This window comes from Heloderma suspectum, chromosome 15 (genome assembly GCF_057233095.1).
Source record: "Heloderma suspectum isolate Gila_16-S chromosome 15, 16-S_ref, whole genome shotgun sequence".
In the NCBI taxonomy this organism is placed as follows: domain Eukaryota; kingdom Metazoa; phylum Chordata; class Lepidosauria; order Squamata; family Helodermatidae; genus Heloderma; species Heloderma suspectum.
The window spans coordinates 3,306,145-3,321,198 of NC_139472.1; the positions used below are offsets into that span (position 1 = coordinate 3,306,145).

At 46.9% G+C, this 15,054-nt stretch overlaps 1 protein-coding gene across 1 annotated transcript in view; it reads right to left on the reverse strand.

Annotated features, from left to right (window-relative positions):
• CAPZB (capping actin protein of muscle Z-line subunit beta) overlaps nucleotides 1-15,054 on the reverse strand; it is an 80,081-nt gene that overhangs the window by 36,794 nt on the left and 28,233 nt on the right. Inside the window, exon 3 of the mRNA XM_084821772.1 lies at nucleotides 557-678. Coding sequence (XP_084677898.1) covers nucleotides 557-678 — 122 coding nt within the window. The remainder of the gene's footprint in view (nucleotides 1-556; nucleotides 679-15,054) is intronic.

The window sequence follows — 15,054 nt, forward strand, 5'->3', positions numbered from 1 at the left end:
ATGACCCCAAAAGGTGGATCCAGTACCAAAAGCTCTAAGATCACAACGTATGGAGGTGGAACCATTTCATAAGCCCACCATGTTCCAGAACACCTTAACCAGAATCTACTGGGTTAACACTATTTAAAAAAAGGATCTGGAAAATTACAGGCCAGTTAGCCTGGCATCCTTGCCTGTCGGTTTCCCATTGGGGCACCATGTTGGCCACTGTACAAACACAAAGCTGGACTCGATAGTGCTTTGGTCTGACCCTGCAGGGATCCTGTGTTCTTATGTTCACACAAGAATTTCTTTCCACTTGCACTAATGCACATTACTGCAAGTGTGCATTTGCACAAATCCACAGGTCGGATTTCACAGAAATCTGAACTCATCTGAATCCGTTGAAGATTTCTCCAACATCCCTATTTCTGGTAATGTGCTGATGTACCAAAGACTCAAGAGCCAAACCAAAACAATAAACAAAAGGTGTCATGTGCCATTTGCCAAGAAGAGCGGGGAAAATAATGTGGTGTAGAGAGGAGTGCTTCCCTGGCCAAAGGAGCAGCACCTTCACCTGTATGAATCTCCATCTCTATTGTAGTCACACAGTAGATAGTCCTTCCCCACCACCTTGTCACGAGCAATCTTCAAAGGCTGGTCAACAGAGGACAGGAGATCTTCGCAGAGGCTTGGGACCTGGGAAGAGGCAGGGAGGGGAGAGGTAAAAACAAAATCAACCTAAGACAGAGATGCATCAGTGACAAGTCTCCCCTGTTGCCACATTTGAGCCTGAGCTGCCCAGGGGTGTTGAACCTCTTTCACCCTGAGGGCTCAATTCCATTTTGGAAAAGCTCCCGGGGTCCGCATTCTACTAGTGGGTGGGGCTGAAGGCAAAAGGGGTGGGGCCAAGGTCACCAAAACTACCAGCATGTTTCCGCTTCAAGCTCTTCCTGCCAGTAACGGAGCCTCCAAAGAGGCATTTCAAGCTTTTAGAACAGGGGTAAACTGCACAAAAGCCGGGAAACCCCCAAATGATTGGTGGTTGGGGGAAAGGGGGTGGGGGTATTTGGGAAGCCCAGACTGGGCCCTCAGGTGAGTTGGATTTGGCCCAAGGCCCTAAGGTTCTGCAACCCTGCTTTAAAGACCTCTGCAGCTGGCAAAAGGGGATGATGGGAGTTCCAGCCCAACACATCTAGAGGGCACCAGCTTGGGGAAGGCTGAATTAAAACATTCATGTCAGATCAACATGATAATTTTTATACATATATTACATTTCTATAACACCCAATAGTCGAAGCTCTCTGTGATAAAAACAAAGAAAATGATCAAAGGTCTCAAATGCTGGGGGAGAGGCAGGGAGGCTTTGGTCTAGGAGAGGCAGGGAGGTTTTTGTCCAAAAGATGAAGAGTGGCCGTAGCTCAGTGGTAGAGCAGCAGCTTTGCATGCAGAAGGTCCCAGGTTCGATCCCCGGCATCTCCAGGAACTGCTGGAAAAACTCCTGCCTGAAACCCTGGAGAGCTGTCACTGCCTGTCCGTGTAGAGACAATTCTTGGCTGGATGGACTAAGGGCCTGACTCCATATAACACAGCTGCCTATGCCCCTACAGAGAGTTGGTGCTAGGCCGGCCGGCCGGCCAGCCACCAGAAAAGGGCAGGGGGCAGAATTCCACAGGCAAGGTGCCCTTTCCCCGCAATCACAATCCGCCTAATTTCTGACAGCTGAGCATCTAGAGAAGGACCCTGGAAGACAATCCTGTTCCGCTTGAACTACATGGACGTGAAGATTATTCTTTGCAAGGGGACATGCCAACTATTCCTGCCTCCACTTCTCCACTATTAAAGCACATTGTTGGTGCATGCGCACAAGCGCACACAGGTCTAAACAAATTCAGGCCTCATTATCATGGCCACTGGTGTGGCCTCGTAAAGCTAAATGCATGCGTGTGTATGTATGTATGTGACATGGTGCCTGTTTCTTGCCAAATCAAAAGCTGTAAAGCAATTGCAGGGGGGGGGGCTTTTAAAAAGCGGTAAATATTTATAATGGAGTGGAAATCCAAGAGCTGCTAAGAGAATAAGCTGCCCATGAACGGCAGCTTAATTTTTTCCACTAGCTCATGCTCTGGGTGGAGTTTAATATACTTTCCAGGCAGCCTGCCAAACATTACCATGCTAGTTGAGTTTAAGGGGGGGAAATACATTTACCTAACACGTGTCATTTTTGTTTTTTAAAAAATAGGAAGAGAAACTTTGGAGTACAAATTTACCGATAGAAAGAGCCCAGAAGTTACTAGTCCACAGAAAACTAGAGTCACAATGTTTAACCCTGCCTTCCATCACCTGGTATCTCTCCAGCTGTGCTGGCCTGCAACTCCCATAATCCCCAGCTCACCATGTTAGCTGGGGATTATGGGAGTTGCAGTCTAGCACATCTGGGGGTCATCAGGAAGAAGCCTGGTTTAGGCAATAGATCGCTTAAAGCATCTTTTAGCCTACTATAAAAGTGCCCCCAATTTATTGTGCAAGTTATTTTTTAAACACAAGAACTTCCAAAAGGCACCGTCTTAGAAGTGGCATTCCTCACCCCCTCCCCGCCCCAACTCCACCCAAGGTGGAGCCATAGCTCAGTGGCACACCTTTGCATGCAAAAGGTCCCAGATTCAAGACTCAGCATCCCAAGCTAAAAAGGAACAGGTACAGTGGTGTGGTGGTCAATGTTAAAGTGCAGGCACTCATCACGACAGTCCCTGTAGCTATGTCCCCAAGGAGAGTCCAAAATTCCAAGCAGCTGTGTTGATCCACATCAACAAACCAGTTCTCAGGAGTTTTCATCTGCTAGGAGCAGGGCTTTTGTAAAACGAATGGGCTTTACTGCCCATTCAAGACCAGGCCACCCCAAAATACTTTGCACTACAACAGGGATGGTTCACAACAATAGATTGTTGCTGAGAAAATCCATTATCCCCAGGCTACTGTCAGCATTGCAGCTAAACTCGGAGGGAACAGGGAAGTTCAGGGGAGCAGGGTGGCAGATGACATCCGCATCCCTGCTAATAAAAAAAGTGGGGGCGCTGCGTTCCTCTGAGCCCTGCCCCACTACACCACTGCTGAGGTAGCAGGTGACAACAGAAAACAATAGTGGGCAAGAGGGACAACTAGTCTGACCTTCTATAAAGCGGCATCTTATCTATGCATCATCTAAAGCCTTTCCCCCTGCAGAAATATGGTTTCTTTCATTTATACACTTAGCATTTTCCAGCTGCCATTTGTACATCCTAAGCCCTGCCCAGCTATGTGAAATCTCAAGTGTCCAAGGGCAAAATCCCCTCCCCCAGAAACCTTCTGATGCCGTTCTGCATCCCCTCTACCCATTGTATCTTCGCCTGAAAGCAGGACAAGAAGGGAGCTGAGCTCCCAATATGGAACTTCCCCATATCCCCCAAATTCAGCCTGCTTCCGTGGAGGGAGAGAATGGAGGCATAGAAATAAGTCATTTTAGGAGAGCAGAAGAGGCAACTCATGCATACATACCATACACACACCCCTGAATACCTTTTCATTTTCCCAGGCAATTTAGTCCTTCGGTTTTGTTGTTTTAAGGGCACAATCCTATGCATGTTTAGACAGAAAAACCACCTACAATTCCCAGCATTCCCCAGCCAGCCATGCTGCTGGATTTTACTCTTTTTTCTTTTTTTTTACTATGGTTTTATTCTGTTTTAATCTTTTATGTTTTTAAAAATATTTTATCATGTTGTATTTTATGGCTTTAATGTCTGAGAACTACCAAGAGACCTTTGGCTATTGGGCAGTGTAGAAACACAGTAAATAAAATAACGATTATTCCATTACACTGGTTACCGGCTTGTTTCTGGGTCCAACTCAAGGTGCTCGGCTTGACTTTTAAAATACTTCACAGAATGTGCCCCAAATCCCTCAAGGAGTGCCCTCAACCATATGATCCCATAGGAACATAGGAAGCTGCCTCCAGACCCCTGGTCCATCTAACCCAGCATTGATGGCACTGACTGGCAGCAGTGGCTCTCCAGAGTTTCAGGCAGGATTCTTTGCTAGCCCTACCTGGAGATGCCATGGATTGAACCTGGGACCTTTTGCATGCAAAGCAGGGGCTCTGCCACTTCCTCCAGCCCCCCTTTTTTCAATATCTGCCCAATGAGGTTCCACCCTCACATTTTCAGTGAAGGAAGACTTTTTCCATGTTGGCTCTCGAATTGTCTTTTCTTCCTAACCTTTCTTTACAAACAGCAATGCAACCTACATTTCCAATTTCTATTTGTTTGGGGCTTGTTCTCATTTTAACTGATTTTTAACACACACACACGTTATTACATATGGTGCCTTGTGAACCAAGTCGACGAGCCCTCCAGCACGGGGAAGGGTCGTTTCATGTAAGCACACATCTGGAACCAGACCACCCCAAAATAAGGGCCTAGTCTCTGAAAGATCTGACTTTTTGTTCTCTTCTAACAGGGAATGAATGAGAGCACTATTTGGAATTGGGTTGCAAAAGAGTGGTAACGTTCTGAAGGGGCAGGGAGATCAACCGCAGACAAAGAGGAAGACAAATTGAAAGAATAAGACCGCCATATTAACAGTGGATGTCAAACAAGGATCCCGTTGTCCTTCTGAAATGCTAATCTGGCTGGAGTTAGTGAACCAGGTACTGGGACAAAGTTTTAATTAAAAATAAGCCATCTCTTCAACCAGCAGGACAAGTGGCCACCTGTGCATGGGCAGAAACCCAACACCTTCCTGAGCAGCTGGCCAAACTCTTGCTTCCTGCTCCAAAGTCAGGATGCCGACAGACTACGTTAATATTCAAAAAACAGTTATCGAGATAGATTTGCATCAGATAGTGTCGGACAAGGTCTTCAGGATTAGAGCTGACATGGGAACACACCACATGATCGACCTCCTGAACTTTTCTTTCAGAAAAGTCAATTTTTATTTGGGACAAGGGGGGAGCAAGAGAGAAGAGAACCTGGCAATTGGACATTTCCCCCCATTCAAAACTTGTGTGTGCACACATATGTTCTGGTTTAATAGTAAAGAATCGAGAAAAGTCGCACCAGAGATGTATCTGTTCGTCTTCAGGGTGAAAAACACAACACCTTCAAAAGGTTTATGGGTCAAAGGCAAAGAACTGTAGTAGGGTCCTACTCAGGTTCCAGGTGATCAGCCTTAGAAATAGGATGCGGACCAGAGAGCAACCCAGCTAGGAAACTCTTCTGCAGTTTCAATTAATAAACTTTTATACTTCCTGTTACAACCTGCCCATGAGGCTTTGGATTAGCTGGACACCGAAATAAAGTTAGCCTCTCTACACAGAAGTTGGTCCCAACACAGCATCACACTCAATTATTATTTATAAAGTGCCTAAAAGAGCCACGTAGCATTACAAAAATACACACTGATCCAATTCATACATCAGAGCAGCAAATTATGGGCTATTTACTGTAAATAAATAACCTCGGCGCGATCAGAGGTTGTCAGCATGACATCCAAACCCAGACTGCTGGGTTGTTTCAGGGCTAAACCCAGGGGTTAACCTCTGGTTTGTTGTTGGGTTAACTGCTGGGTTGTTTAGTCCCTTTTGCAAATCATCCTGACAACCTCTGCTCGAGCAGAGGTTGTTTACAGCAAGTGAAAGTAGCTCATGGGTTAAATAACCCACAATTTGCAGCCGTTACATGCAAGCTGCCCCAAAGGGCTGCAGTTTCAAGGTCAAGGAAAAGCAGATGAGGGAAAAGCAGACTCAAAACAGGAAAACTCAAAATGAATAGATGTCACTCTTGTGAATGTTTTGGTGAGAAGTCTGCACAGAACTTCATCTGCATGTTGGTGTGCATTTCTCCCAACATCTGAACATTTTTGTACGAAGTCCTCCTACTGTGAGCATTTTTGTGTGCAATTTCCACTAACATACCCCCCCTTTATTTTAAATCTGAGAACTACATCGCAAAATTTGGAGAGCTGCAAAAATGGGCAGATAACTGTGTTCCAGTTTGCATCTTAGTTCTGGAAGCGTGAATGAGGTGGCTGTGTATAACAGGCGAACCAAACTAATTCCTTTGTCCATTGCTAGACATGGTTGGTGGGGGGAGGAAAAACCTGCCCTCTGCGTGTTTGAACCTGGGCTACCCAGCTGTTACTGACAGGGGATCCCACAAAAACACAGGGGTGTTTGTGATACATAAGCCTTCCATTCCCATCCAGCTCCCAATCCTGTCAAAACGGTAGACGTTTTGCAAGCATATAAATCAGGGGTGCAGAATCTCAGGCCCCAATCTGGCCCCACCCTCTTTTCCACAACCACTGATCATTTGGTCGTTTCCCAACTTCTGTGCAGTTTTTCCCTTATTCTAAAAGGCTGAAATGCCTCTTGAAGGTTTAGCTACTGGCAGCCAGAGTTTTAGGCTAAAATAAGCAGGCATTTCTGGCCCAGCCCTTTTTGCCCCACCCACCACTGGAATGGCTGGGTGACCAGTCAGATGGGCGATTAATAAATTTAATAAATAATAAATAAATAAAATTCAGCCCTTGAGCTGAAAAAGGTCCTACACCCCGATATAAATTAATGTCACCTGTTTGAGCCAAAACACGTCAAACCAAACACACCAGAGAGATCATTCAAAGTGATAAATATATTAAAAGGTGGTTGTTGTTGTTGTTGTTGTTCAGTCGTGTCCGACGCTTCGTGACCCCATGGACCGTAGCACGCCAGGCCTTCCTGTCCTGCACTCTCTCCCAGAGCGTGCTCAAGTCCATATTCATTGCATCAGTGATGCTATCTAGCCATCTCATCCTCTGCTGTCCCCTTCTCCTTTTGCCCTCAGTCTTTCCCAGCATCAGGGTCTTTTCCAGAGAGTTTTCTCTTCGCATTAGGTGGCCAAAATATTTGAGCTTCAGCTTCAGTATCTATATTAAAAGGTATTGTTCGTTAAAGATGCAACAGGTAATGTCAAATTCAATTCTGCAGCCCCTGGTAACATACAGTGAGAAGAGCCGGGACACTGAAGATATTAAATGGCACAGCCCATCAGCTGAGAAGGCTGAAGCTAATCTGCAACCACTGACCCGAAACTTGTATTTTGTTCTTATACGGTCAATGGCTCGCGGCCAGTCTCTGTGTTACAAACACAAAAAAGTGTCTTTACACTGGACTACCTTTGCTTTTAAGAAAAAGGCACTGCCAGGCCCTGACCTAGAACAGGGTTCTGCATGCATTTCCTGCCAAAAATCCACCCCACCCCCCCGTTATTTGCCCCAAAGGTGATGTTTGCAGTAAACCACAAAACACCTTCAGGGCCAATAGCACATGCACGCACAGGGAGGGGTGGGTGGTATGGTCTGCAGGAAACTGGCATTTGGTGCTGATCCATGTCAAGAGAACATTCCAGATCAGGGCCCTGCAGCCCCCTTTTCGTCAAAGTAGAACTGACACATTGAGGCACACTTTAAAAACAAACAAACACTTTTATTGTAATATGTAGGTCCTCAGGTGTCTTTAAAAAGGGGATGATACCAACTCTCCCCAGGGTACCCGGAAGGAGCCTCCTCGAAGACTGTTGTACAATCGAGCGTGCCCTGGTCATGGTGCATTGTGCCGGCTGATCCTTCTACCACCTGATCGAACTGCAGCTTGGCAGTGTGGCGGTGGCTACATTTTGGCGGAGTGGAGTTTGGTCTGGACACGACACGACGATGACCAACTCTCCCCCAGGAATGTATCAACTGCCATCTGCCATGAGAGCTGAATGGAATGCTGCCAGTTCCATTCTGGCACGCTGCCTCCAATGATCAGAGTCCATGGGCACCCAACGAGGAGGCATCTGTTGCCTTCATACCCTTGCTTCTGCGCCTTCCCTGAGGCATCCAGCTAGATAAACCCTTGATCAGCCAGCAAGGTTATTCAGTTAAACCAGCCAGCCCCAACCTAGCACCCTCCAGATGTGGCCATGCTAGCTGGGGATGACAGGGAGCTGTAGACCAACATATATGGAGGACACCAGGTTGGGGAAGGCTGATCTCGTTGTTGAGCCCCTCCAAACTCTTACTCTCCCTTCTGGAACCAATCCTAGCAAAGCTTCTCATCTGTCTTGCAACGTCTCCCCTCCTTCATCTGGACACATCTCCTGCCTTCACCATGGTTCCATCTATACTGACCCTTGGCTTGTCTTCGGTCAGCCCTTGACCATATTCTCTACCTTTTCCCCTTTCAGTTATTCATTTTTTTTAATATCTTGATGCTCAAGCCATCTACATTTGCACACCAAAGAGCAAACGTTGTTTTAAAGGGGTGAACTCTGAGCAAGGAGATGTAGGTTCAAATCCCCACCTCCTTGGGTGACCTTGGCCAGGCAGTAGCCAACCTTACAGGGTTCTTCTGAGGATAAAAGGGGAGGGGATAAAAAGAAAAGCAACTCAGAGCATGTGTCATCTCAGCTCACGCCTGCAGTGAACTGCTAACAAGTCAGGTACTCAAGTGGACAGTGGAATCTCTGAGAAGGGGGCTTCCTTGAGGTTGCAGCTTCTTCTGTGAAGAGGACTGTTGTCTGCTGTGCTAAGCACTTGTACTTCAAAAGCTGCAGTCCCCATGCTAATATTGGGCGTTTGGCCACCTGAAACAAAGAATTCCAGCATCTTCACTTTGAATTTCAACAAACAGGATTTGGATTTCTGGTATGAGTACATACCCACACACACAGCTCTGAAATGCAAATAGTGAAGTCTGCCGTAATAGGTACCATTTTGCATCCAATGATAATTCATCCCACTATCATCTGACAACGGAGATGGAATATAGCACCAAAAGGGATTGTGGGTGGCCAAGATAACCAGAGTCATAGAGATGATGGAAGGCCAGAAACCAAAGCATGGAGTTAGAGGTTGAGCATCCTTATTCTATGCTGCAGTGACGGCCAGGATTGAAGCAGCTTTCTTCTGAAACAAGACTTTAGGCAGGAAAGGAACCAGATCACTTGGTTCATTACTTAATTGCATTTCAAAGTCTTTGAAGCTGTGGTTCTCATTTGAATTCTTACAGGACTGATGTCACTGTAACGGAAGTGAACAATCAGAGTTGGTCAACGCCAGCACCAAAAACCGCTCCAAGGCTCAAGCCAATGGGACCAAGCCAGGACTTCCACAACAACAAGTCGCCTTGGCACCCGCCTGTCCTGGCCAGCCCAGACTGGACTCCTGCCATTTTGGGCCTTCACCTAATCATGTTTCGTTATAATTCTTACTGGGTCATCTGACAGGCTTTTAGACGTTTCCTCTTCTAAAGGAAAAACAGGCCCAGCCTAATGGATGTTGCAGAAATGACAGATGAAAACCTTGGAACTGCACTCGTCTCCGTGAACGTACATGTAACGCAACCTTGGAACTGTGCTCATCTCCGTGAACATACATGTAACTCAACCTTGGAACTGCCCGCGTCTCCGTGAACGTACACATAACAAAACCTTGGAACTGCACTCCTCTCCATGAATGCACATGTTGGGCTCGAATTTCAACGGCAGGATGTAGGATATGTACAGTCCTTCGACACACTCTGCAGGGATGGGGCATAACTCAGGGGTAAGACACCTGCTTTGCATATAAGAAGCCCCAGGTTTAATCCCGGGCACCTCCCAGGAGCAAGTGGCAGGTGATAGGAAAAACCTCTCTTAGACAGCCCTTGTCACAGTCAACAATACTGGGCTAGATGGAGAAATCGTTAGCCCTGGTGGAAGGCACGTTCTATGCACCTTCAAGACATCAACCATCATCTGCCCTATGGGAAGAATTCCAAGAAAGAGGAAGGCAAAGACCACCCCAGGGCCTGCCCCACAGGGCCATATATACTATCGGCCTGCCTCATGAAGCCTCCTCCTCCCTCTGCTGTCACCCCCCGCAGCCATTCTAGCAGGCTGTACAGAAGGAGATGAGAGGGCGAGCAGGGCCATTCCACCAACCCAGCTGAAAGCCTGCTTAATTCTCCTCTTCCCTTCTCATCCCTTTTTCCTTGCGTGTCACGTCTTTTTAGATTGCAAGCCTGCAGGAGCAGGGACTGTCATGTTTGATTGATTCTACCTAAGCCACTCTGGGAGTCTTTCTGGTGGAGGAGCAGCATGAACATAATTCAAATATATAAATAAACTGCCCTGTGGGAAGAGTTCCAGGAGAGGGAGGAAGAGTAGGAAAACACCAGACACCTGCTCCAGCTGAACTCTCTCTGCCCCTGGGGCCATCTTTTACCAAACTGCCCAGTTGGAAGGATCCTGATTTTTAAAATTTATTTTTAAAATTGTTAATATTGTTTATTGTTATGTTATGATTTTTATGTTACTTGTAAGCCACCTTGGTAGGACTTATAACTGAAAAGCAGCACATAGAAACCCTCTATGCCAGATCCTGTAGATGGTAAAAAAGTAAAGGTAAAGGTGTCCCCAACCAGTTGTGTCCGACTCAAGGGTGTGGTGCTCATCTCCATTTCTAAGCCGAAGAGCCAGCGCTGTCCGAAGACGCTTCCGTGGTCATGTGGCCGGCATGACTGAACACCGAGGTGCACGGAACGCTGTTACCTTTCCCGCCGAGGCGGTACCTATTTATCTACTTGCAATTTCTTGCTTTCGAACTGCTAGGTTGGCAGGAGCTGGGACTGAAGACGGGAGCTCACTCCATCATGCGGCACTCAGGCCTCGAACTGCTGTCCTGCCGACCTTCCGGTCTGCAGTTCAGCATCTTAACGAGGCGGTAAAATGCAACAAGCATTTGACTTCTGGGGCACACTGGGTGGCCCTGGGCAGAAAATAAAATAAAAATCAACCTGATCTCTCACACAGCAAAACTGAGATGTTAAACATATCTCGAAGAGTGGGAAACCACTATCTTGCAACAAGACCCAAGTCTTGTTTTATGGACTTCACAGAGATGTCTAGCTATGAGAAGGAAGATGGCAGGGCCTTTGTCCATCCGTGGTCTGATCTGTCAAGGTTGATGTCCTTCAGGATCAGGGGCTCAGAGCCAGTGATATCCCTCCAATGTCAATGCCACAGGCATTGTTACTAACTGAGTCCTCCAGTACATGAGAAACCACCCATCCACCAGTTCCTAGAGCAGCCTTCCCCAACCTGGTGCCTTTCAGTTGTTTTGGACTTCAACTCCCACCACCATGGCTAATGCTCAGGAATTCTGGGAGCTGTCATCCAAAACCTCTGGAGGGCACCAGGCTAGGGAAGATTATGCTAGAGTGTCCCCACAGCACTCTAGCCAGACTTTTTGCCCCCTCTGCCAAAGGTTTATCAGGCATGATGGCATGGAAATTCAAATACATATGGGGCCACAAAAAACAACCAGCCTTTCACACTCCAATTAACACAAGTGACAGAACACAGAGAGGAGGACATGGCTGTCGACACCCTCCCACAGGCTGCAAACTTGCCAATGTGTCATTGCCGGGACATCATGCTTGGATCAAGCCCCCGAGCGCTGTTGCCAACAAATTAAAGCTGTCTTGAGCCAAGATTTACATTGTCAGACTACAAATACCAGCTTGGGGATGCTGGGAGTTGTAGTCCAACCCATCTGGAAGCCATCAGGTTGAGGGAAGGCTGATTTCCACTTTTGTAATAAAGACGTGTTATGCAGCTTCTCAGTGTTTGAGGTACTTGACCATTCTCACCAGATGGTCAAGCAACCTCATCCTGACTTTGGGCTGGGGGGTCAGCCATCTAGGAAGACAGTGGCCAGGAGAATTTTAATCCACGAAATTTGGGCTCAAGAAGTGCAATGTGGGTGAATTGTTGCCACTGCTGACCCAGGTTTGCACATCGAATCAACCCACAGTTTGGCAACCATGGATTGTTGCAAATGAAGCGGGAGTAAATGAGTCTGTTACTTCTCATGGCCTGATCACTCCCACTGCAGAGCTAAACAATGCAGAGCAGCACAGTCCCTGGGTTGTTTATTGTGATGTCCGAACCTGGAATTGTGGGTTGTTGGGGGAAGCACAACCCAGACTTGTAACTCAAGAGCAAATCATGGGTTACAAGTCTAGGTTGTTCCCTTCCACCGCAACTCACAATTCTGGGTTCAGACATCACAAGAAACAACCCAGGACACGCAACGCAGGCCATTATATGATGATGCAAGGATGCAAGGAGTTAAAAGGAGGGATCCAGAACACCCTCAACCTTTCTCAGTAGGCAAGACCTACCACCCATTTCTCAGTGGGCTTAAATGTCTGGATGCCACCATGCTCACCAGTTCAAATTTAAGGGTAAAAAAAAATATTAAGATCTGTTGTAGCTCCAAGAAAGGAAAGGGAAAAAATAGATAGATTCAATAGTTTTGGATGAAAGAAGAGATTTTACAAGGTACCTTGTGAAGACTCTAAGGGAAGTCATTGAGCTGTGTTTAAAAGTTATTTCCAGCCCAATTTAAATGGAGACCCTCCTTGGCTGCCTGTAGACTTTTTTTGTTTTTAAAGAGGTCTTAAAATGAGTTTCGAATGCCTTGATGATAATCTTTTCTAAGCTGAAGACATTTCCATTTACAGCCACGCTTGCCGAGTGGAAAACTGGCTCACGCCAAGGGGCAGGACATTAATTGTGCCAAGTCTCCTGGTTTCAGCCAATAATTCTCCGTTTGGAGCCTTGGCAGCTGCTTTCAGCATTAAGGACAGCAAGCTGCGCTGTGCCCGACATGCTCAACATCTTTCAGAAAGAGCGCCAAGTGCACAGAGGCCACCCTTTTGAACCACCCCAGCTGTCAGCGTGGGCGGGGGTGTCTTCAAGGTGTTCGAGCCAGCCAGCCAGGAAAAGAGGCCATTCCAACCTTGACTGGCATTCTGACAGAGGCCCTGAGTTTACTCTACCCACCCCGTGGGTTGCTAGCCAGAATCCCACATTCACATGATTATCTTTCAAAGGCCGCCATCGTTACGAACATTAAGGGAACTGCCTTGTACTGGATCAGACCATTGGTCCACCTGACCCAGTAGTGTGGACACTAACTGGCAGCAATGGCACTCCAGGGTTTCAGACAGAAGTTTTTCCAGCCTTGCATGGAGATGCCAGGGATTGCACCAGGGTCCTTCTGCATGCAAAGCAAGGGCTCAGCTACTGAGCCACGGACCCTTTAAGCCTGAGCAGGGGCAAGCAGGCGCAAGGCATCTGCTCACCTCCAGGCTAGGAATGACAGATCAACTCAGACACACGCTGCAATTCGCCAGGAGCACAGAATGCAGTTTTGGCACGCAGAATCCAGTCTCATGATTCGTCTCAAAACTTTAAAGGGAAGATTCCTCAGAGCCTCCAAGGTTCCGGAACTTGTGGTATGTGGACAAAGGCTGCTGAAATTGCAGAAGTCAAGGGGCGCCACTGAATAAGATTTCCGGGTCAACGGATGGGGCTTCAAGGACCAGTAGAGCACCTTGCCTCTCTGCTTCGGGGGGAAAAGGAGCCATAGCTGAGTGGCAGAACACCTGCTTTGCATTGAAAATGTCCCTTGAATCAACCCATATACTATGTTCAGCATCCAAGGCCCTTCTCCGAGGGAAGCTCGGAGGCCGGCAACGAGGGAGAGGGCCTTTTTGGAGGTGGCCCCCCCAATTATGGAACTATCTTCCCGACGAGGCCTGCCTGGTGCCAACATTGTTATCCTTTCGGCACCAGATTAAAACTGCCCTCCTCTCTCAGGCATTTGGCAGCATAGAATGAGTGTCTGATCAGGTACTGGATTGTCTTTGGCTGACTGCTTAAAAATTATTTTAGATACATGCTGCCTGTGTGTGTGCTGTCTGTTTATACCTTTTTATGTAAACAGTTTTTGTACTTTGTATAATGTATTTTAATGGTATTTTATTTTTGTGCACCGCCCAGAGAGCTTTGGCTATAGGGCAGTATAGAAATATAATGAACAAATGTTTAATCCCTGGTTTCTACAGGTTAAAAATAAAATAAAAATCAGGTGACAGGCGATGAAGACCACCTCTGGCCTGAGACCCTGGGGAAGCACAGCCAGTTCATGTAGACCAGGGATTCTGAAACTCTTTCAGCCTAAGGGCCAAACTTGGTTTTGCTTTTTCATTCAAGGGGGCAGCACAAGCTAAATTATCAGGGGTTCTTCAGAAGGCCTAAAAGGCCTCCGAGGGAGGCAAGGCATGGTTTTCGTGGCATAGCTTGAAGGGGAAGCATTGCCTTGAACCAAGAAAGAAAGAAAGAAAGAAAGAAAGAAAGAAAGAAAGAAAGAAAGAAAGAAAGAAAGAAAGAAAGGGCAAAAGGCATAATTCCAAGACAAAATTTTCTTAGGATGAAGCCGTGGAGCAATGAGTCAGACGACATCCATTTTCCAACTTGGTGTCAAACCACCAAGCCTTGTTTGGGTTCCCCGTGCCGCTAGGGGGGAAAAGTAGCATTCAGTACATGAATCGGGTTCCTGCATTTCTCAACCCCCCACTTCCCAGCATTTCTCATGTGATCAAATAGTTCTTTTTGCCATGCTTTCCATCAAGGTTTTTTAGTTGTTGTTTTTTAAATTGGGGAGGGGGGTTATACCTGGCCTACAGAGTGACAAGAAATTTATTTAGACTACATCACAACCAACAACACTGAACACAGATCTGCTATGGAACATCTAGTTTACTTCTCGATCACAACACCATGACAATGGAAAGCGGAGAACCAGAGCTCTCTCAAATATTAGATATATTTTAGACACACATATAGAGGCCTGGTTCAAACAACATGAGGGAGCTTAAGAAGCCACAGTGGCTTGTTAACCACCACTGAACATGCTGGTTATGTGTGGTGGTGGTTCCCTAATTACCCTCGCCAGGCGTGGATTGTCATGATGTGTGAACCCAGAGACGGCGGGTGGGTGGGGTGGTTAACAAACCACTCAGCAACCCTACATCAGAGTGTGGGGCTGTTCACACGTCGCGCTAACCCATGGTGGATGGCAAGCTATGCTGGGTAGGTGGCTATGCAAACAACCCACTGTGGTCCTGTCAGATGATCAGGCACACAAGCTACAGAGTAGTTTATTTCACACATCCCTCGTCCC